At 34.8% G+C, this 25,742-nt stretch overlaps 1 protein-coding gene across 3 annotated transcripts in view; it reads right to left on the bottom strand.

Annotated features, from left to right (window-relative positions):
- The window catches only part of Dscam3 (Down syndrome cell adhesion molecule 3), a 187,498-nt gene that overhangs the window by 147,488 nt on the left and 14,268 nt on the right, over positions 1 to 25,742 (bottom strand). For all 3 annotated transcript variants that reach the window (XR_012103075.1, XM_073082409.1, XM_073082410.1), the window contains exons 2-3: positions 24,772 to 24,873; positions 7,359 to 7,530 (exon numbers count right to left, since the gene is read on the bottom strand). Coding sequence is in view for 2 of the 3 variants with exons in the window: in XM_073082409.1 (XP_072938510.1) it covers positions 7,359 to 7,530; positions 24,772 to 24,817 (218 nt within the window). In the remaining variant the exon portion in view is untranslated. The remainder of the gene's footprint in view (positions 1 to 7,358; positions 7,531 to 24,771; positions 24,874 to 25,742) is intronic.

The raw sequence follows: 25,742 nt of genomic DNA, 5'->3' as shown, positions 1-25,742 counted from the left end.
GGGAAGTCCGCAGATTTTAAAACAAAGTCTATGAAAATTGGTATTCAGCTTTCTGATTGTAAATAATAGAACACCTATTTTACCGTTTTTGGAAAATTAACCCTTAAGGACGTTTAATAGCGGATGGAACATTATTTTAAAAACTGTTAATTTGGAAGCAAGGACTGTAAAAAATGGTAATTGGCTTTCTGGTTGGGAATGATAGAACTTTTTTAACACCATTTATGGAAAATCTACCCTTAAGGTCGTTGGAATACTGGTTGGAACTTTATTTTATAATCCGTTAATTTGGAAGCAACCACTATGAAAAATTATCATTAGACTCAATAAAGCATCTGAGTCACTGTTTTTTTAGATCAACCCTTAAGACGGCTATAAAAGGGTGTACGCATTATGCCTTTCTGTTTACACATCTGTTTCAGCATTTTTAGCAACTCAACAATCAACCCCATTGGGGTACTATTAGTAAAGAAAGTTTCTTTAAAAACCGTTATTGAAGTTACTTCCTTTGGCGTGTCTGGAAAAAGAACAGAGTGCAAGAGAAGTTTAGTGTAGGGCGAAATTCCACGGGCCGTCGTAATATATATTTTTAACATGGGAATGTATTGTGCGTCCTGAAGTGCAGAACAGCGGTTTTTTAGGGTTCCGTACCGGATAAAAACGGAACCCTATTACTAAGACTTCGCTGTCTGTCCGTCTGTCCGTGTGTCACAGGGCTCTATCTCTGGAACTGTAATGGATAGACATTTGAAATTCTTACAGAGGATGCATAACTGTAGCCGCTATAACAACAAATAATAAAAATAAAAAAAGTTGAAAACAAAAAGGGGTCCCCATACAACACAAACTGCTATTCGATATTTTTCCAACTAACTTTTGAACCGTTAAAGGTAGACAGTTCAAATTTTCACAATGTGTGTACTTTAATGGCTGCTGCAATATTAAATACTAGAAATTTAAAAAAAATGAAAATTTTGGTAGTACGGAACCCTCCAGGTTTTTTTTTCATAATATAGGAGTAGCAGACGAGCATGCAGTCCACCGGATGGTAAGTGGCTACTGCCGCCCATGGACATCCGTTATCAACCATAGATGCGCCGCTACCCCTGAGGACTAAGCTGGAACGCCTCGGAAAAGTTTGTCTCCCTTACCACACCCTTCAAACCGGAACACAGCAGCGCTTAACGCAGCTGTTATTAGGTAGAAATAGGTGTGGCGGTGGTGCCACCGGCGTCGAACCACAAAGGGTTCCACCACCTTCTGGTAAAGGTCTGGTTCAAGGTGCGGGTTTGACTTGCACTTGGCCAATTATTAGTAACGCGCAGACCCGCGGGCCACAGGAGAAAGTCGCGGGCCACACACCACCCGTGGTTGTCGAGTTGCCAACCGTTGGTGTTGAATATTATCTTTCAGAAATTTTTGATAACATATCTATTGATGCATATGTACATAGGAATGTTTTTGAAATTCTACTAAGGAGGTAAAAGAAGTATTATATGTATGTATGTATACGGGAATCTTTTAGGTTCGAAGTTAGAAACGTGAAATTTCAGATAACGTCTATTCAGACAAATACACGACAACGTTGAAGGGGTGCAAATTTCATATATGATAATGCGTAAGTTTATCGCAACTACATTGGACACACTGCGTGCCAACATTTTGTCCTGTCGTGGGGTATGGTTGTGGTGGGTATGCGTGGATTAGTGATGGTGATGTGGTAGATACATAGACCTTGGATTTAAATTTTGGGCTAGAACAGGGCTACAGTATCCCCTGCCTGTCGTACGAGACTAAAGGGGGACATCTGGAGTTGCGGGCGGCAAGAATGGGAGCTCTAACCGCCGCTGTATGTAAGGCCCCATGTAACATGGACGGTTCCTATGGAACAGTGTAAATAATAATTATTGTATCCTACATGAAACTTATATTTTAAAGAAAGTTTCATTACAGTCCACTAATTAGAGTTTTTGTGTATGTTTCTGAGCTTAACCAAAGTGTAAGCTTGACCAATTTAGGTACACAGTGACGAAAAAAAAAACTTTTATTAATTAAATATGAATGCTACTTTATCGTTAAAATTGTTAGGTACAAATTTACGATTACAGTTATTTGTATGTCATATAATATTGTTTTACGCGGGCGAAGCCGCGGGTTCTGCTAGTTGGATATATTTCTAGGTTTTTTGTTTTTATAATATTTTTTAGTTCTACTTTTTTCTCTAGCAAGAAAAAGTTAATACCAGACACAGACAATTTCTTATATCCTTATTTTGTAAGTTCTCGGCGCTGGTCTGCTATCAAGATGAGAAACATACACATAACCTTCACACATACATAGTCCGCCATGCTGGGTTTGTAATCTGTCTTTAAAAACTTCTTATAATGAAATTCTGTATGCATGCATGTGGGTTTTCACAGTATTCCCGTTACTGCATAAGCATTTATGATAATACGGCATATATTAAAATTGGCATACATTGAATTTCAATCATGAAGGCTGGACTTCAATTTGTGAGGCCAATATTTAGAACACTCGAAACGTAACAATAATGATTCCAATTATAATTGTAAGTACACGTAACCATTTTTAAAGAAGGTAACAAGTACTCCATGCAAACACAGAAATCTTCATTTTGCAACAAGATAGAAGGATAATTTTGAATATAAGCGCGTCTGCGAATAGGTACTATAAGTATAGTAGCAAGTCTTTGAAGACAAAATACAGTTCCAACTTGTTCTATTATAAATGATGAAAACTAAAGATACACATTAGGGATTATTCAATATATTACATTTTTACGTAGTGTGAGGCTGTTGACCGCCTCATAATTATTGTTCTAGCACTGATAATCTAATAGGAATACTACCTAGCTTACTCAATATAATACTAAAAAGGTGTTAGAACCCTATCGCCGTTTGTCCACCGCCACCGTCGCCGAGCCGATATCGATAATTTATGACGCCGCCGAATTAGCGTACATACATTTACTATAGCCGCTTGTCCAGTGTACATCCGTCATCCGAGCACCGTCATCCCGGCCGCTGATATTTCGAGTAAATCGGCGTGACCGCTAGATCGGCACCGAGATTTTGATGGGCCGATGTACCGGCAATATAAACGTTGGAACTTGTCCATATACTGCCGTCACATGCGTGACAGCTGGAACAAAATAAGCCGCCGATATCAGTCGCGGTGGACAAACTATAGCCATCACGACATATTAAAAATCGGCCCGCAATAATGTCGTTCCCGGTATCGGCTCGGTGACGGTGCTGTGGATAAACGACCTATTTGAATCGATTCTGGAGGCACCACACCCACATTTATTTCTGCCTACTTACATCAAAGTTAAGTATGTAAGGGATACACATTTTACTGAGGCATTTCAAAGTAGTCCTCAAGGGTAGCAAGGAATCTATAGCTAACCTCAGGTAGGAATCTAATCTTATCTTGGGGTTAATTACAAATGTCCACGGGTGGTAGTAACCACCAACTATTTGCTGGACTGAATGCTCGTTCGCTACTTCACTATTATAAAAAATCTTGAAATTCGTTACCCGTCGCTGGTGGTTCTTTAGGCAACGCTTTGGGCCCACTCGTGCTTAACGAGGCCCGCCTAGTCGTAATGTGCCTTAATAGCTCGGAACAGAACGGTTCCTATTGTGTTCTCGTATGCACTAGTATAATGCAAAGCATCGTTTGAGAATGTAGCGTGGAATTTTTAAAGTTCTAATGTTACTACTTTGAAAATTATAATGAGAGTTAATGATCATATTCAAAGTAGAGATGGTCATAAGAGGTTTTCTTGTTTTTTTTAGCTATGCTAAGTACATGTTCGTATTTGGCATTACGGCTATGACTAGTAGTGTGGTTAAGTGTGTTGGAAAAGATAATAATAGTAAAATTCATTATTTTCAGTTTAAATGATATCGAAAGTATTTACTCGATAATTCAATTCTGTCCACGGAGATGATTTATCTACGGTTGACTTCAGAATCTTGTTGGGATAATTATGATATCGGCGGTAGGTCACGAGAAATGATGAAATTCAATGGTTCACATTCATTTTTATACATTTTAAAATATATGTCACTACATATAATAAGATCATATAATCAGAATTAGTAGAATATTAGACAAAAGAGAAACATAAAGAAATTAACATTAGGAAAGAAGAAAAGAAAAACAGACAAATCGTGCTAAATTAGTTTAACTGCCCAGAAATATTCGATCCTTTCCAAGCACTTCACTGTGAGTTTGTGAAATCGCAATGGCGTACATGTATCACATCTCTATCGCAACGTCACGTAACGCACGTGACGTCACGTAACGTCCCGGCGTCACGTAAGGCCCCTGTTTTGTTGTGCTATACAAAATCTATAATCACTCATTGTTTTGAGGTGCTGGCATGCAAAAATATGTTGGCTTAAACAATGAGACAGGCACTCGTATAGTTTTGAAGCACCTGAAATAGCAGGAAATCTACGTATGGCCGATCAGAGACGCTGCCTTTAAGATCTAAATTGTTAGCTATCACATTAGTCTACTTCACCATATAAAACGGACCACATTTTTATGGCATGTCCGAGTTTTATAACATTTTTTTCTTCTATAATATGGAGTAGCAGATGAGCATGCAGTCCACCTGATAGTAAATGGCTACTGCCGCCCATGGACATTTGTAATCGACTCCAGATAGGATTAGATATTCGAACCGGAGGTAGGACACAGATGCGCCGCTACCCCTGAGGACTAAGCTGGAATGCCTCGGAAAAGTATGTCCCCCTTACCCATTAAATCAGAAAACAGCAGCGCTTAACACTACTGTTATAAGGCAGAAATAGGTGTGGCGGTGGGTGTCCCTGTAGTTCCGGGACTAGAATAGGGCTACGGTATCCCCTGCCTGTCGTAGGAGGCGACTAAAAGGGGGCTTCCGGGGTTGCGGACGGCAAGAGTGGGAGCTCGAACCGTCCAACAAGCGACCCCGGGAAGGACGGCGGTATGTGTGGTCGCATACCGTCGTAAACACTACATGGTGTGGGAGGAGCGAAAACTGCTCCCCCAGGGTAGAGCCCGTTGGGCATCGCGCTTGGAGGGCTCCGGTTGTGTTCCGTTGGAGATCCCGGAGTTCTCCAACAAGCGTTGAGGACGGCCACCGGGGGGGTTTTAGTGCGGTAAAAATCCCACATAACCCGGCGTCGCTCCCACGTCGTCGGGTACCTCTTGAAGGTTTCCCCCTCGAGAAAAAAAAAAGTGTGGCGGTGGTGCCGTCGGACTCAAACCACAAAGGGTTCTACCACTTTCAACCTACTAACTACTACAAATATCTATGAATAAAAATTTTCATGACATGTCATATTGTTAATAACACTAAAGTTTTACAAAGATTTTGATATTTTATATATTAGGAAAGATATTTCTAAGCTATTATTTTGTCGTCATTTTTGGACGTTTTAAATGTCTCAAAAATGTTGCAATACACATATGTTTCGCGGTGCTACGTAACCAATTTCTGGGTGCATCTTCCTTGAACAACATTTGTCCGTTGTATGTATTACATTATGAAAGTATGGTAATACGTACGACACAGTTGTTCCTGTTGGAACACCTGATCCCATCCTATATGCTCGAGAAAATATCGTGTTTTCTTATACACTTCTTATTATTGCGTTAATATTTTACTAGGTTTCTTTATTTTGTTTTACCATGAATTTGGTGGGTACATAGAAAACGTGTAATTTTAACACTTTCTGCCTATTATGTACTTTATTATATTTAAACTAATATATATAATGTAAATAGAAAAATAAACGAGTTTGTTAAGGTATTATCTAAAAACTACTAAATTTTATTGGAATTTAATTGAACGTACAGAAAGAACTGATGATATATAAAAATCGTTTAAAGTATTACAATAAGATTTTTTTTATAAAAGTTCTAAATAAAATGAAATAAAATTCTAATAATAAATTAAGTAATGAAATTATTCATTCGTCGTACAGGTATTAACCTGTACGAGAATGTTTACAAAATAGTTATTGGAGGAGAAATATAATATATAGAAATTCCCTAGTATTGACTTCGTAGTCGAAGTTATTAAGAAATGGCTATCTGTTCTCTACGGTCTCAGTTACATTTTATACATTTGATAAAATTCTTAGAAATCCCTCAAGTATGTAATGTTAAATAAAATATATTAATTTAATATCGTAGCGTGGACGAAAATACGCACAGGTCAAAAGTAACGAATCGGCAAAGCACTTCATTAAATTTTAACAAAATGCAAGGCCGTAAACCGCGAAATATAGAGTATGAAAATCCGATGTAGTAAATATTGATATAAAGGGCTTTCGCCACTTATCTCTTGCTACAAACCTGGCAACGTTCCACACAAGTTAAACGTATGTACCTATGTACATAAAGCCGTCAGTATTTAGCTAAATATTTGTTATGGGTTATTTTTTAGTAATTCAATGAACGAGTGATAACGTTTTACTGATAACGAGAATCTGTTAAGGGAAATATGGTCAGTAAAAAAAAATTTGAATGTGTCACAAAATTTGTTAGAGTTGAGAGGTCAAATAATGTACTGAATATAATCCTTTTCTATGAAAAACTTTGATATGCCAAGTTTCATGAACATCGGATCCATATGCTCGAGTATGACGAACTTTTAATATATGAACAGATATCTATTGCACGACTCATGATGCGAAGCATCAGAGAGTGCTTTACGATCGAAAAATTTTTTTCGCTTCATTTTGGCGGCTATTTTTATTATTATAGCCTTGATAGTTCACGGAATCAAGATATTTTGCATACTATTGTCGAGATAATTTAATGGAGATTAATTCCATACTTTTTAAAAATTGATTTACTACAATAGAATTGGAAAAAAACACCAAAATAGGTCAAAAAATTTTCCTGTCCGTCACGTGTGAAACCTGAAAACACTGTAACTTGTGAAAAAATCCATCATTTGAGTTAAAAAAATTTTTTAAAAATTCTAATCGACGATTGTAGGTCACTGAATGCGAATGATTAATTAATTCAGTGTCGTTTAATTGCAATTAATAAAAAACGAAAACTACAAGACTGTATATCTATAGATATTATGTACATTTATTCCACCAGGGGCGCCTGTGCAGTACCTTCTTCCTACTACAGCTGTTTTTTCGGCAATTAATTTTGAACGACTTAAGTTTTTTTTTTTTTTTTTTTATATTTCATAATTAAATGAGCATTATGAGTCGTGCACTTTTGGATTTTCCAAACTTACTTTTATGAAATACAAACGATCAGAAAAACACTAAAATTTGAATTAGGGTAATAATAACTTGTGTTGTTACAGTTACCTGAGTCCCGGCGCATCATCAAGCTGGGTGCCGTCCGGCAGCTGCCAGGCGATCTGCGGCGAGGGGAAGCCGTGCGCGGCGCACGAGACGCGCGCGCCCGTGCCGTTGGAGAACACCAGCCGCGGTGGCGGCTCCATCAGGAACACCGGCCCGTGCTCCTGGCCCTCGCCACCTGGGGACACCCACCATTTTATAATACGATACAGTACGTCATGATATGGCACAATATGATAGGATACAGATCGGTTTGTGGTTTATTTGTGGTCGCATACGGTAGAAACCGGTTTTAAAGGTGGTAGAACCCTTTGTGGTTCGACTCCGGTGGCACCACCGCCACACCTGTTTCTGCCTAATAACAGCAGTGTTACGCGCTGCTGTGTTCCGTTTTGAAGGGTGTCGTAAGGGAGACATACTTTTCTGAATAGTAAAAGAAATGGTAATTTAAAATGAAATTAAATACAGTAAAATACAGATAGTATATGACGACCCGCGTGGCGGAGCGGTCACCATACCAGTCTGACGTGCAGAGCGTCCCGGGTCGATCACTGGCCAAACATGTATCTAAATGATGAATTTAGTTTTCTGTTTCTGGATTTCAGAGTTTGTGTATTTGTCTCTGTGTGTTTCTAAGCACCCATGATACAGGCAATCTTTATATGGGGCTGTGAGTGTAGAAAGCGTTTTATAGATATATATTTTTATATATATAGGATCAAAAATAATTGTATCGCTCGACTGCACTGCTCCGAAGACCTACATAATTTAGTCAGAAATATATGAAGCAAATGGAAATTCTATCTATCTGACGTTACAGCCCATGAACGTCAACAAACATTTTCATCAGATAAGAGCGCTACCACCTGAGACCGGTTACAGACGACTACCTGAGTAAGTTTGAACGTTTCATATAACTCTGCGTCTGTTTTCCGAACACGGCGCAAGCTTTATTGCAAATGGTAGAAATGGAGATCTCATAATTCTAACAATAGATTACGTGTATTTTGTTATAATAGAATCGATGTAAGGTAAGAATCTTTTTTACTTTAATTTTACAAGTTTCTAATGTCTTGTATGTAATTTTTAGCAAATGAAACTGCAAGTATTTTTATATAAACGATTGAGCTAAAATTTAGAATAATTCGTCGGCGTTGCTTACTTACTGGATTTATCTCGATATTCGATATTAGTAAAAATGTAAATCTTAATTATTAACATTAAAAAAAACTGAAAGGAATCCAAAAAAAAACAATCTGTGAATCTATGACTCAAGTTCCATAGTACGAGCGTTCTCACTGTTTAAATTAAAGTCTCGCTTGCATTTAAGCTTTCTATGCAGTGTAAACATCCGGGCAAAAAAATAGGAGTGGCTTTCCCGAGACACACTTTTGGTTTTCATTTTCACATTTCGAGTGCGTCACCCCACCGGTCTTTCAGGGCTTACGGAAACGTGTACATAAATAAACCGCCTTGCGAAATTTCACGAGTAAAATTTAAATTTTTCTTTAAAATGTTTATCCTACCTGGGAGTATATTTCTGCAATAAAAGTAAATAAAGTAGCACCTCAGTTCTTGATGTTTATAAAAAGTGTACTCGTAGGAATAACGTAAGTTCAGAAGTATGTTAGAAATACGTTTAATTTAGGTATTACGAGTGAAATAGAATAGATTGAATAGATATCGGCGGTCATGCTGATTTTAATCAATTACCGACGAACAGTCTACGTGACGTCATGGAAGCGCAATAGAATAGCCATAGTTTTATATTATGATTGTTAAATAAATTTAGAAAGCGAAATCCTGATAGAATATAAAAGTTAGAAACAGGTCAGTAAAACACTGGTAGCTATTTCTTTATTTTTGATAGATTATTATACAACACCATATAACACGACTGCTTTAAGAAATTGAACTTTTTACTCTCACTGAAGAATGTATGTAAAAGAGCGAGTGGCTCAAATCATTCTTAAGAAAGGAATGGAATAGTTATTGTTGTTTTTATTTTAATATAGGAGTAGCACATGAGCGTGCAATCCACCTGATGGTAAGTGGCTACTGCCGCCCATGGTCATATGTACGCCCACAGATGCGCCGCTACCCCTGATAATTAAGCTGGAACGCCACAGAAAAGTATGTCTCCCTTACCACACCCTTCAAACCAAATCACAGCAGTGCTTAACACTGCTGTTATGAGGCAGCAATAGGTGCGTTGGTGGTGCCGCCGGAAGCGAACCACAAAGGGTTTTACTACCTTCAAAAGTATGTAGTTATAAATGCATTAGATACAGTCACTTATAATTATCATAAGGGTCTGTTGATAAGATAAGTCCAATGGGTATGATGTGAGAATGGACCTTATGTAGGTAATTGTGAATATGACGCCTCTCATTGGCTGTTATAACTAACATAATGCCTATTGAAACGTGTATTTAACTGAGATTTGTGGAATAGGAGCCGAGCGAGCTGCTATAATGCGGTTAGTGTGTCTGAGTGAACTGCTTTAATGCGGTTACTGTGGCAGACGCGGATCCGTATAATGCGGGATTTGAATTTCAAACCTCGCCTCTCGATGAGCCGGCTTTGATGGCGTGCGGAACCATTGTCGAGCGAACTAAGAGTAACATAAGCCATTATAATATTATCTACTTACTTTAGTTACTTTTGTCACCTAATTAGTGTTTTTTTTATTAACTTGTGGTATATCGTTTTGATCTCCGGGTTCAAATTCCAGTCAGGCAATACTAAATGATGTTTTTGGGTGTTTAATTTCGTATCACCCACGATACAAAAAAGCTACAATAAGGCAATATGTGCAGAAGCTGCGTTTCTTACGTGTAAATGCACGCAGTGCACTATCATTTTATACACATATTTCCTTTTTATACCCTTAAAAAATTCAAAATCAAAAACGTTTTATTCAAAATAGATTCTTTACAGAACTCTTTTTTGAACGTCTATCTATCGCCAATTCCCAAGGTGTTTCGTTAGAAGTTAGAGAAGAAGAAGTTGTATGTGTATAGTGCCAGTTATTTATATTTCTTTGTTACATAATCCTTTAATTTTGGTAGCAATATTACCTTTATAATAGCATCCACTACGCACAGCAATGGCTATAATTCTGCAGTAACCTAATTATTAATTCTTAGCCTTAGTTTATGTAGCAGAAACTAAACATAGTCACCTCTACAAATCGCATGGCTACGAATTATTTAACGCTGTAGGTATTTAGTTATTGGCGTAGCATTGCTACGGTATACGTAGAATCCGTAGCTACGATACCGCGAATCGAATTACGCTTCTATTTTGATCTCAATTTGGTCATTGTTCAGTAATAATAATTTAGTAAGTTATCCAGCCACTACCACCAGCCCTCTTAAGGTCGTCGGTCCAGCGTGCCGGTGGGCGTCCTACACTCCGTCTGCTGATACGTGGTTGCCATTCGAGAACTCGCCTGCCCCATCGGTTCTGCGACATATGTGACCAGCCCACTGCCACTTCAGCTTGCTATTTCTTTGAGCTATGTCGGTTACTCCCGTTCTCTATTTTAATTATAGACTATAGAAAAAATATTTCCGGATTTTCTAATTTAAAATATTGTGATTTATTTTTAATTATATTATTTACATAGTTGCTTTCTTAAAATCAATAAGTTTCGAATAGTCCACCACATTATTTTAAAATATAATGTCGTTATAATATTGTCACTTTATAAAAGCCATAAGATACTACTAGGAAAATTATACTATGGATATAAGTAAATTCAATCAGTTTGCGCACCTAATCACAACTACACATTAACTTACCACAACCACATTTAAAAATAAAGTGTCCAAAGATTTCAATCGATACTTAATTAAAGTGACCTAGAAATCGTATATATGAAGAAGTTATAGGATAATATAAACGAACTTGCAGGATTAATCACGATATATTACTTGGAATCTGTACCCTACATTAAACATACACTTGACAGACAGACTGATCAAATCAAAGAGTGACACATAGATATATTTAAAAGTAAATTAATTTACATTGAGTTTATATATGTATCTTCAACAATATAGCTCTAAGTGTACAAATTATTTACTGCTTTGTATTTAGAACGGTTAGCGTAGACCTGCTACGTAATTCGTAGCGGCTCGTAGCCGCTCGAACTACGCTTTCTATTTTTATCTCCGTACGGCCATTGTTCGCTGCGAAAATTCCTGCGAAAAACTATCGAGATTGAGCAAAGTTCTTTTGTGTGGAGTACCGGCCGGAATAATTTTGCAACACAAAGCGAATGTACGTGGAAGGACGCTATTAGTATATTGACGTGTATTTCAATGTTGTAATACATTGTATGTATTAATATTATGGTTTTCTAGAGCAAGAGTAACAAAAATTAAAAAGCAACAAATATTTAATGCAATTTAATTTTTTTTTAATGTTTTTTTAATGTTAAAAATAGTTAAATTTCGATATTTGAAACGCTCATTTTGATTTTTAATAATCATGATTATTGATTGATTAAAATTTAATATTGATTGATTATTAAAAGTATCTCTTCAAGAAAGACGCAGCAACAGCTCTCCTTCAAAGTAGGTGATGCCTTGGCAACAACTGATGTTGCAAAATATCAATAGGGAACGGCGATTACATTTCATCAGGTATTTCATCTGCCTTATCGTTAAGTAAACTATAAAAGCGAATGATTTTACCATGAACTATAAATACGCCTAATTCACTGGGCAAAGATCCAAGATCAAAACTAGCTGAATACATTACGTTTATTATTGTTCCATCATTCTCGTTGTACGAACAAACAAACAAACAAGCGGCACGTCGCCGTCGTATCTCCAGACTGGCAACTTTCACAAGTTGTATAATTTATTCAAGAATCGCGCGACATCCTCTCGAGTGCCCGCTTATAATATTACGCTGAAACTGCGCCAACTCGAAAAGTTTTTATTTTAATGTTAGCCGTGATACGTACGATGCCGCGTAAAACTGTCTTGTTATAGCTCAGATCACATCCAGACTTTTGCTTAGGGAGATTTAAAAGATTTCGTTAGTGATATGTTTTTATGAAATTGAAACTACTAAAAATAGAACTAAAAATAAAAGAAAATGAGTATGTATGCCTGAAGAAATGCAGCCCCGGTAATTAAATGAAAGCTGTAGTTGATGTCAAATAAAATTATAGTCCTGTCCAGGGACATTGTTACCTCTGAGAACTAAGTTGTAATGCTTCGATTTATCTCCTTTACCAGAATTCGAATATTTTGATACGAAGGAAGGGCAGCATCACATCTACCCGGAGATATAGATACCTTTACATAAGCAGACATACTTTTACGAGGCGTTCCAGCTTAGTCCTCAGGGGTACTGGCGCATCTGTGGACGATCTCCGATCCTATCTGGGGTTGATTACAGATGTCCATGGCCGGCAGTAAACACATACCATCAGGTCGACTGCATGCTCGTCTGCTAATACATATTTTTTATGGTAATCACATTGTAAAGTATTCATATAACATAAGAAAATTCAAAGCAAATATTTTTCTCTACAAATGAAAACTTCATATGGTTTTATTTTAGTTACTTTAAAGAAATTTAAGTGACATAACCAGTTATAGTTTTTGATTCACCACAACTAAAAATAAAAGCACATTTAAACTTTTGCTAACTCGTTTAATTTATATACAACGGGTGAAACGTCCTTTCCAGTACAGTACTGAAACATGTTCCTCCGTAACTTCCAAACTAAACCTTATTATTATTAAAATACATAAGCCTTAGTTCACAAGTCATTTAATAAAATTGTCTAGTTTCTAATTTTCAAAAGTGTAGTGTTATATTTGACTCTTACATTTATATTTTTTTAATCTTGTATATTTTTAGGAAGAAAGAAAAAAACAACTTGGTATAATTGAACACTAATTTGTAATCAATTTGTAGATATGATTTGTAGAACGTAAAGAATGCCGACAAAAAAATATAAGTTGCACCGTCATAAGCAATCTTATCACAGCACAACACATTTGATAATGTGGTACAACTGTGTACCAGGAAGGATTCCAAGGTACCAGGAGGCACAACCGCCACACTTACTTCTATCAAATAGTAGTAATTGGCGCTGCTGTATTCTAGTTTAAAAGGTGTGTTTTGAGAGTATTCAAAGTTTAGCATATATGCATGTTGCTAATGCATATGTGCAAGGGACTTCAAAGAGGACTTAAATCTTATTTAGAATCAATACTACATTACATTTGCTGCTTGAAATTCATAAGACTACTTATATTAAGACAGATACTGCAGTTGATCCCAATCGAACCACAATAATCACAGCCTTGAAATCACAAAACACCAGCTCAACATTCCAATCACGTGAATACAAACGTCAACAATTACACAACGTCACTTAACACACCGAACAATCACATTACAAACAATTCGCGAGGTGAATGGCCGGAACAACGTTATTACAGTACCCGATTCAAATGGTACTCGATTATTTACACTGCCTCCAGTATTCTAAAATCGTCCATATTATTCGGATAGAAGGTATAAAATCTCAGGACTATGGAATTATGTAATCTGTTTAAACAGGATTATTTTAGAGGCTTGCGAATTTATTCGATTACATTTTTATTAACTTAAGATTGAATTTCAGCCATTTACATCTATCACTTAATGTGAAATTGTAAATAAAAGCTTGCAATTACCAAAATTTTGTTTATAATTAAAGAAAAATCAATGAAATAGCCGTAATAGCTTAATGTTTAGAAACTCGCATTGTCAATTGGTAGATCAGAGGTTCAAGTCCCAGGCACGCACTGATTCATTCAAATTTATCAAATACAATTTCGAAAAAAATAAAGACTAATTTTGTTCAGAGATCATATGTGTAGTTTAAATTAATTGGGCTAATTCCAATACAAACAAAAATAAAATAGTGTTAGTATTTCAGAAAGTTGCAATAAAGGTTTATTTATTTTATTCTTATCAACAAAACCATTGTACCATCCTAACCATTTAATAAATGTAACACACAAAGTTACTACATGGTTTCTTCAATTATAGTTACATAGTCACAAATCGTTCGTCGTGCTAGTTTACTGATTTGTCGACATATTCACATACGCTCCGATGTTAGCGAGTAAATACGCGCATACATATGTAATTATTCTAATTAGATGTCAAATCTAATTCCGGTGTACCGCTAACTATACCGAAACTTTGCAATCGATAATAATTTATTATGTACGCCTAGTGTTAATAATTAATACAAATCACGTCGACATTAATATAATGATGAGATATGCATTGTTGATTAACGCGCCTTATTAATAATTATTTTTTGCCTGTTTGACAATTTTCAATTAAACCCCAAATTGTTAAATTTCAAACAAGGAAGTAGAGTAAGTTAGAGAGTTTTTGTTAAACTTAATAGTGGCAAAATAGTACTTTGACGTTTTCGAATAATACAGGTTTGTTTAGCGATAGCTGTCTTAGATGTGAAATAAAGTTTCTGAAAGACAAGTTTGTTTGGGACACAACAAATTTTGTTTTTATTTTTGTTTCCATTAATACCAAAGATAAAAAACAATCATCAATGTTTCGTCCATCACAATTGAAGTTGCCAACGTAACAACAAAGTTGGGAGGTTACAGTTGGAAAGTCGCGAACACCCATAACTCTGGAGCTATAGACTGTTCCGCCGAGTGTCATATCGTTTATTGTTTTATTCCAAAACTTGGAAAATTCCAGTAAAAATGAAATACAACTTTGATACTTCGAGTGTCATAAATTGAGAGATAGGACTTTGAGTGTTGTTGCTGGGCTTTCACGCTTTATTGCTTTTGGAGGTATTTTAACAAAAGCTCCATAAAAGCTTTTTTCGTTGTTTTTAATTTATCGCTTTATTCTTTATTTATAGGTTAAAGTATAGTCTATCAGACGTTAAAAGACAATTGTCACAGACAACAACATAGTCAATGACTCAAAATAGATAAGAGATTGTAGAACTTTATTTTCTACTACGACACAGCTTATAATGATAAATTTTTTCATTTATTAATACATATTACATATTTTTTGAGTTATTTTGAAACATCCACATTATTCATATTTAACATTATTGACATTTGACTATCGTTACATTGACATTTGACAGTTATTGAACAATATTATTGTTCACTATCTATGACATTTTAAGGTAATACATCTATTTTCACTATTGTAAAAGCATTAGTATAGAACCTAAATATCAGTCGATTTAAATGTGGAGGAAAATATCGTAAGGAAACCAACATCACTGAGATATCTTTAAAAATCTTCTTAAACGTATATGACGTCTACCATTACGTGAACTATGGCCTAACCACAGACCTGTATTTGGTTTGTGGTCTAACCTTATGGGGGGAGAGCTCAGCCGAGACGAAATTTACAATATGAATGTAAACAATATTATTTTTATAACTTATATTTAACATCATGATGTACAATACAAAGGTATTATAAATATTTTTTTCTGTTCTACTTTTCTAACCTTGCCATATAAACTGTAACTATGTCAAATCACATACTCGTCCGTGCGCACAATATTTGTAAGAAGGGATCCGAATTTAAAATGTAACGTATTGATAATACGTTATATGAAACGTATTATCAATACGTTACATTTTAAATGGTATGGTATACGTTATTTTCATGGATATGTTAACTGTCAACTATACGTTTTATACGATTACCTTAAACCGTTCATTAAAGCATTTTATTTATTGAAAACTGAAAACAAAAACGGTCTCGACCATTGTTTTATCCCTGCATTATGGTACGAAATGTAATTTTACTGTTTTCCAGGACAAAAACAAAACAATTCCCCGCACATCGCGCCAACAATAAATTTTATAATTGTATACTCGAAAACATTGCGGGCGATTAATTAACAGGCCACTAGAACGCTTTGTAAAATAAATTGAGTGATTGCTTCAGTAAACAATGCTCATTTGCAATTGTTAGATATAACTGTTATTACGTTTTGTATGGTTAGTTATTGGTTTATGGTTTGAATCGCAGCGGTCGTTGTACTGGTCACATGCTATTTTTGGGATTCGTCGATAACCCATTTCTGTCCCACTGAGGAGACAGTAGTCCCCTCTCAGGGGTTTAATTCTGAAGAAAAGCAGAAATAAAGGGATGAAAGATGAAGGAAAGACGAATATTTTCGATGACAAAATTCTTCGTAGCTCATCTCCGGCGCCCCCAATAAATCTGTTATTAACGATGAGAACTGTTTATACGACTTCTTGTACAAGAGACTCATTCTATTGAGTACAATAACAACTGCTTCAATTTTTATTTGGAGTAGATATATAGTACATAAATAAGAAAACCAAAAAGTAAAACCAAATCTTTACCATCAAAAATACAAAACACTTAAATGTTGAAGTAGATACAAACAAGAAAATATACTCCGAAAATAGGGTACTGTTACTAACAGCAGAGAAAAGGCCGGTCAACGAGTGCTCTCGTCTACAAGCGAGCGAATTCTTAACCTGCCAAGCACTTTACATGGGGTCAAAGTCATTCAAACTATCCACTACCTTTTTGTTTAGTTTAAATAGTAGGTATACATTTATTGTAATAAAATGTATACTACCATTTCTATCATGATAACTACAATCAGGTAAAGGACCGTCTAAAAGACGAGTCTTTACGCCAATGATCACTATACCCTTTGAAACTTTGAATGTGGTAGAACCCTTTGTGGTTTGATTCCGGCGGCACCACCGCCATACCTATTTCTAGGCGCCAGTGTTAGGCGCTGCTGTGTTCCGGTTTGAAGGGTGTGGTAAGGGAGACAGACTTTTCCGAAGCGTTCCAGCTTAGTCCTCAGCTCAGCTTAGACCTCAGGTAGGAATATCTAATCCTATCTGGGGTTGATTACAGATGTCCATGGGCGGCAGTAGCCACTTACCATCAGGTGGAATGTATGCTCCTCTGCTACTCGTATATTATAAAAAAAAAGTGTTCCAGTTTCTATTGCCAAACAGATCGACATCATTTAGTTTCTAATATCTGGAAAAATGAATTTGCTCCTTGGATTCTAATCCAATATTAGTGTGCTGGACTTGTACCCCTTAAGATATTTTTCAAGCTCATAGTCAATACCACTTCGGAGAGCGCGCATCTTGCAGTTATTCTATTTGAGGGTTCTATCTTTTTAACTTCACTCTATGTTATAAGTAGGTTTTATTTGTAAGCTAAATATATTTTGAATGAAATGATATACGTAATATTAAACTTAAATGCAGCCTAAAATATTTTCGCAAACAATTTTTAGTATTAGTATTATACCAAATATGTACTCTCCTTGGGGTAATATTAGGTATACAAGAATACGAGGAATTTCTGAGAATTTTAGTCCTTTAGATAAATTTGTTGTTACTCATCAGCCCTTAACTGTCTTGTACAAAAATATGGTAAACCTACGCGGCACAACCGCGGTGCCACCAACGCTATGTCTATCTATTTATTTTACAAAGAAACCGTTTCATTGCTTAGTTTAGTTTGCTCAGACAAGGTGTCTTAAAGTGTCAGTGATCGACTTGAGATAAGGCTTTTGTTCTGTTTAGATTCCGTTATATATATCAAAAGACGACAGCGGTCTTCAAGTGAACTACTGGCCTTTGAAACATGTAAAAACTTACTGTAAATAGTTATTCTCAATTATGATAACCTGAAACTAAATTTAAATAATATTACCTAGTGTTCCATCGTGGCGTTGTTACGTGCTTTACCAGTTGCCTTTGTGCAGTGCCAGGGACTAGATAAGAACGCTTTGCTCAATTACCTTTTTAGGGTTCCGTACCCAAAGGGCAAAAACGGAACCCTATTACTAAAACTTCGCTGGCTGTCCGTCTGTCACAAGGCTCTATCTCTGGAATCCTAATAGATAGACACTTGAAATAGAAATTTTTCAGAGGATGCATAATGGTGGCCGTTATAGAAACAAATAATAAAAAGAAATAAAGTTGAAGATTAAAGGGGGTCTCCATACAACAAACTGGTATTTTTCGGCTTTTTTCGTTTTAATTTTTAAACCGTACTAGAAAGACAGTTGAATTTTTTATAATCCATTTACTACTATAACTGCTATTATAATAAATACAAATACGAACAATAAAACATATTTTAATATGGTTATTTTATAAAAACAAGTAAAATATAATGAACATTTGGTGGTACGGAAGCCTCCATGTGCGAGTTCGACTCGTACTCGAGAATTATTTTGAACACACTTTATTTTACCACTCTTTTCAAATCAAAACACAGCAGCATTTGACACTACAGTTATAAGTCAAAAGTAGATGTGGCGGTGGTATGGCCATAATCAAATTAAAAAAGTCTTATCACTTGTAAAATCACTTAGGAATAAATAAAAGTTTCGCTCCTAAAAGATAATAAGCTTGTTGTGTTGACAACCGTGTCTTGATGGAATTTCAATACTAATCAGATATGCCCCGCGGCTCTGCTCGCATGGACCAAGTACTTATTGCTAATTTTACTTTCCCTACTTCTCTCCCACCTGGCTGATATCCTGGACGCTTCCATGTAATATCCCTGTTACATTGCGCATACCCCCTGTACCATTTTTACAGAGATGTTCTAATTATTTTACTACTAATAATAAATCTAAATAATAATTTACCTGTATACGTAAATTAAAAATAATTTTATAAGTCTGTGTAATGGTTCTCAAGTCATAAACTCACCAGCTGGCAGAAAGTTGTGTTTAATATAATATATTTAATGTTACCTTACATAAGTCTAAGAATGCCCCCACCGCACTCCGTCACAAATCAGATCCATTACGTCATCACACGACGCCGCTATATTAATACGTAATGAGCTTCCAAACATTTCATTAACCGAAAGACACCGTAAAGATACAGAGTTGCTTTCGCAACTTGTTTATATGCTAATAGGTTTTGTTCGGTTTGTTGTGATAGCATTCTGACTTCTAAACAAATGGTGATAGGTATTATAATCCCGTGAAGTGAAACGACAATCCACTTGCAAATTACCTGCGGCGTCCTGTTATTGTATTTCTTTTCTTATTACTGTTTTAATGGCTTGTGAAGCTTCTATATTGAGAGTTAGGTGAGGAAGTGACGGTTATACATAAAACAGACTGTTACGTGTTATAATTCTATTTGACTAAATTATAATTTTATTACAAGACAGGAAAAACAAAAAGGAACAATATCAATTTTCATTAATGGTTTAAGTATAGTCTGATGCTAAAGGTTGATATTAGAACTTTCGTGTAAGAAGTTATTTATCAATATCGGAATATCTTGAATCAACGGACAGATGTCTACCCCAAAAATATATATTTAAAATGTGTCTTTATGAATAACATCGTAGCTATGAAAATAAGATATACTATGTGACTAAGTACACCAAGACGGTAATAGTTTCATGATATAAATGGATTTATGGTATAATAAAGTGTTACTACCATTATGACGTCATGGCATATATGACGACATGGCTTCGGGGTGCAAGGGGCGGCGGGTGCTACTCGAAGCATATCGAATTTAATTGCTCGCCCATACGTACTTCTAGGCACGGTATCTGAATATTGTGTACCGTGATTATTACACACACACATACATATATGCTCCTGGGAGCCCACATAATTATACTATAACGTATGTACTCGTATGTAATTTTCTCTATTTTTATAGTCCCACACTATGATATAAAACGAACACATACATATCTAAAATGTCCAAAACTAAAATTTAAATAGATATTTGCCCGCCTCGAACAGGGATCGGACCCGGGAATTATTGCGTGTCAGCCGCGGTTAATTAAGTAATTTGAAAAAAAAAACAATTGTCTTGTGTGTTATACTTACTTGAAAAAGAGTCGAAACATAATAATTAAGCATTTTTAACAAGTATTCAACATTAAAAAAAATAATAACATTTAACACTACATAACAACCTGTGATAACAACATTCAACATAATTTTATTATGAGCATTAAAAACTGTTATGAATAAATACAATAGGAACAATTAAAGCTTCATATTATCCTCATGACAGAATGTTAAATAATAATCAACAGCAGCGCTCAGTGAAACAACGTACATTTCAGAAGCATTTAAATATGTAAGCCGGAATTTATGGAGATATCGCTTTATTTACACAGCGAGATAATTCAATACTCAGCAAGCTTGGTTCAACTGTATATTACGAGCTGGGGATTAACAGTGTTTGAAGAATAAACAGTGACATTCAGGTTAGAATATCTCCTAGACCAATAGTTAAGCCAATATCGCTAATGTTGGCATATTAAAACATTAATAATAATTATATTTTCTATAAAAGTAAAGGAGCTCAAACAAATATTATCAATATATATAAACATAACTACTTAAACATAATAATAATTATGCCTGTCGTTTGTAGGTCAGTTTACTTAAAAGTCAGAGGTAAATACTAAAAGCACTTAAGCATTTAAAATTAATCAAAACATTAAATACTTGAAAAGGAACGTTTTCATTTCCAGTTAATTTAGTATAATACGATATTTTCTTTTTACTTTAATAAAAATAAAATCCTTTGTATATGCAGCGACGGTACTCACCAGGAATTTAATTAGCAGTGCATACATCTCTGCATGTTACATAAAATTATGCTGGGTTTTATAATATTTTGATAAAGTGAACATTTTCTTTTTATTAAGAGCTAGTTAATATGAGTTACAATTAAACTAGTCCTACATTCATATAAGTATACGAAAATTCTCTATTTGTCTGGACAATGTTCTTAAGAGTTAAAGGAATATAAAATATATGGTCTATAGGTTGAAATTCACCGAGCTGGTTAATGGATGAAAAGTTTTTATATCAAAATTAGTCAAAAAATACAATGCAAACGGGTTGACTAAAAATTTCGTCCAGAGTGTTACTAAAAAAGCTTTATTCTTAAACATTTCACTGGTTTGGTTAACAGACAAATTACATACCAATCGAAAGTATAATATGCAAATGTTAAGCTGACAATAATCTTCCTGCCACAATTCTTGGGTAGGTCAACTTGTTTACCTATGGTCTAAGCCTAGTTTTAAAAAATTACATTATACTGGGATTCAAATTTGGTTACATTTAACCATTTATCAGTGACCTAAAACTTTCGCATTACAAAAAGAGATCCATATCCATCAGAGGAAGCAAAGTCAAACAATATTAATATTTATTATAGTTAATGTCAAGCGTATTCTCTCTCTACGGAACCATAATTGCTAACAGCAACATACGGTTATTTGTTTTTCGTTTATGTTGCGTGTAGAATTCAATTTCATCATCATCATCATCATGAAAATAGAATGAATGAGTTCCCTCCAGATTTGTCTCCTTTATGAATATTTTTTATTATATAAAAGATAAAAATATGAAGAAATTATAGACGTTTACAGCCATGGAGTAATAATAATATCAAAATTATTATGTTGGTACGTATATTATATGTTTAACAGTACATTTCCAATGTTGTGTACTCATACATATGTACAATAAAAATAAAAGATACGACGGTGCACTTGCCCAGTCAACTTACATTCATTTTAAACTACATTTAGTATTCAAAGGACGTTTCTCATGAGTTGTTATTGTATAATTACTAGGCGATGTCCGTGTATAAATATGAGCGATGTGTATAATTTGTATAACAAAGTCTCATCATCTTTCCGCGTCGGGTGATGCCAATTTGCATTTTAATTGACGGGACGGGACGGCCCGAGACCGCCCTTTTCATGTAAAAATGTTTTCGGCCGCCAATTTATATTTTTTTACTTCACCCAATTTGTAGGCTATTGAATCGCGAGTGAAAAAGATTACAGTAGATAAATCTTGGTTTACGTTTTATCTTTTATGAACGGGAATGTACATTAATTGGAATTGGTTGGAGTTTTACAGAATCGAAAGCGGAGTGCTCTCGATGCGAGTGCACTCGGTGTATGCTCGCGTTCTTACTTTAGCGGATTTTATTAATGCTAATATTATACAGAGGATCAATTTGTTAATTCTTTTATAATGTCGTTGTTTTATTTTGGAGTGAATAAATGAGTGGACACATTATGAGGAATTATGATAATAATTTTTCACTACTGTAGTTATAATAGTGTAGCGAGTGACAAAATTTGGGTAAGTGCTATACAAAAATAACATGTGTAGAAATTGACTTGTCTTTAAAAAGAAAGAAAACTAGAAATATAGAAACATATCTTGGATACCTATTTTTAATTTTAGACATTTTCTTATTTACGTCTTCGCATAATATTTAAGCTACATTGTAATTAATAACTGTCGTGTCGCTTTTTCGGTGTCAAAAAAATAAAAAAACTATTTGATAATGCATGCAATCTGGTAAGTTTATGTTAGTTGTTATGTACAATAATTATAATTATATTTTTTTTGACACAAAGTAATTTGTAATTTTATTCCTGAAATAAAATAGTCATATTTTTTTCGCAAAGTTAATTGAGTTTTATTTTGTTATGAAATAACTTTGCTCCCTTTGTCCCCGAGACGTGGTTAAATGAGTTATGAAAAAGGATCTTTCCCTTTGTACTAACAAATTTGATTTTTATTTTGCAAATTTTCAATTTTGTTCGTAGCGTAATGTTAAATTGAAAATGTCACTTCTACATATGCGCAAATTAGGTCAGTAATATTATATTAAACGAAGTTATAAAGAATATAGTACAACTAATAAAGTATTTTATAGATATTTGCAACAACTACGCCGATGAATAAATTATGATTTTACTATGTAATGCAAAATTTAAACGAACGTTACAGTGCCTATAACTATTTATTATTACATTTAATTTTATTGATATTAGATTACATTTTATTATGTAGATTTGCGAACGCAATAAACCTTTTACATTCAATATAAAATTTATACATCATCTTAAGCGACGTAAAACACTAAGTCAACAGGTTTCAAAGCTCGTAATTTAGCAAAAGCTTCCGAATGACGCTTTGATGTTATTACAGCATTTATGATATTAGCGTCGAAAAAGAAAAATAAAGATCTTACGTACCTACGCCATTTTCGCATTATCATCAGAGCGCGACGTCAAATGTCAGGGTGCCGAAACAAACGTACGTGAATCATGAGAAATGGCAAATCCGAAGCTTTTTATATACACCGCCATTACGGAGCCCGGGTACGCCATTACGGCGGAATGAGAGGAAATTTTGTGTAATACTTAAGACTTGTTTACTGATTATTTCATACCTTACGAAGGAAAATAAGATATCGTAAAAATTTAACACCTTATATCTATTTATTACCAGATTTACTCGCAGAATTTTGTGTGTATTCGTTATTGAAAAATATTTCTTTCGTATATGAATCAGGCTTTATATTTGATGTAGGACAAGTATAAGCGTTAAGCCAACATTAATTACATCTGAGAAGTTGGTAATGCATCTCAAGTTTTAACTATATTATTACCGTATTCCTTGTAGTCCCTATGTGTTCTAATTTCATTGAATTCCTTTACTTAACATAGATTTATATCTGAATCTTAATAAATGTTTCTTAAATTAATTTATATTATTGAAACTTTATAGTTCTTCATGGATTCAGACTAATTTCCTTTAACGTACTAAGACTAAAACTAACGCCAAAAGGTAAGATATAAATAAGAATTTACAGATCTTACTATAATATTGTAAGATCAAGTTACATGCTTACCCCGCATCTTGGCGCCGACAAGCAAAGATTTTGAACTCTGAACCAAGATTCTAAAAGTAAGTTTTAGAACTTAGTACGCCAAGTTAGTTTAGGAAGAAATAAAGGAAACCTAGTTTATTGGGTGAAAATAGAAGTTTTGAACGCCTGTCCAAGTATCCAGTGTTATGTAAGTAGTTTCTGAATCAAGCAGGTTATATAATTATGAGTGGCTCTCAAAATCAACGACCCATTATTATCCCAATATTCGGTACCGGGCTTGTCTAAGAATTAACAGTTGAGAGTATTTGAAATGTTTTTGAAAGACCAAAAAACAACCTCGTGAACTCATTATTGTTAAACTAACAACTTGCAGAGGAATAAGTTGAAACCTTTCAGATAAATATGTCTTCCCACTGCACCCTATAAAGGGGAACACAGGAGCATTAAACCTTGATGTTATTAAGAAGAAATAAGTTTGACGGTGGGGCCTCTGTAGTGACCCACAAATGATACTACTACCTTCCTATGAACAAAAATATCATCTTAATAAGTACACAGTACACACAACAAATAGTGAGAACACCAAAAACCTACTGTAGAAAAGAATTTCATTCAGTAATATTCTTTTAAGATGATCGAAATATAATTAATGGTAAATGGTAACTTACCCATGGCGAAGAGGATAATGAGGGCGGAAACTACCCAGGAGCACATTTTGTCGGTGGCGGCTGCCCTCACATGACTGTATCACACTTTCACATTTGTTATTTCTGTAACAAACAAAAAATATTTTTAATTAACTTCGATAGGTATAAGATAATTACAAATAAATGGAATGCCATATTCATATTTTTTTTGCAAGTCAAACAATAATTAAAATAAATTCAGTATTAACATTTTCATGTTTGTCCTACAATATAATATTACATAAACTATTTATCAGTGTTAGACTAATGATTATAATCTCAGCTAAACCTCCAATTTTTCAATTACGCAATGAACACATGTGAGATTCTCACTCAACCTACATATATCCTAAAACCTTCACATTCTTAGAATAATGCTCGTAGCGTAAAAATTACAATTCGCATTTTCAACCTTAACCAAGACCCTAAAATATAATTAGACAATTAAACTCACTGCGCCATCTACCGGAAAGGACATGACCTATGCCAGAACAGCTAGGAAATACATGCAATATACTATTAAAGTCATTATAATTTGCACGACAAGTTTAAATCTAAGACAAACATTTCCTTGCGTACCCTGACATTAACTTTGTCCGCTCCGTACAATAGCATATTACTGAATTCTATAGTTTCTTGTAACGTAACAAAGATCTTTGCTGCATGTAAGTTCTCAAAATAAATAAAGTTTGATAGTAAACTTTGATAGTTGAGAACGAGATTGCTATTTCTAGAATATAATATTCTCAAACTCAAATGTCAACACTTTTCCCACAGTTAAAATATATTTATTCTCATTTTTTACCCGACTGCCAAGGTAGGGTTATGTTTTTCGCGCGTATCTTGTATGTTTGTCTTTCTTTATTTGATCCGATCTAACAAACGGCTGGATGAATTTCAACAGTTAAGGTGTCATTATATTTGTCTCAATGACCCGAGTGTCCTTAGATAGG

This window comes from Epargyreus clarus, unplaced genomic scaffold (assembly GCF_041222505.1).
Source record: "Epargyreus clarus isolate Ecla_fem2 unplaced genomic scaffold, WU_Ecla_fem_2.2 ptg000003l, whole genome shotgun sequence".
Taxonomy (NCBI): domain Eukaryota; kingdom Metazoa; phylum Arthropoda; class Insecta; order Lepidoptera; family Hesperiidae; genus Epargyreus; species Epargyreus clarus.
This window is presented reverse-complemented; position numbering and strand designations above follow the sequence as displayed.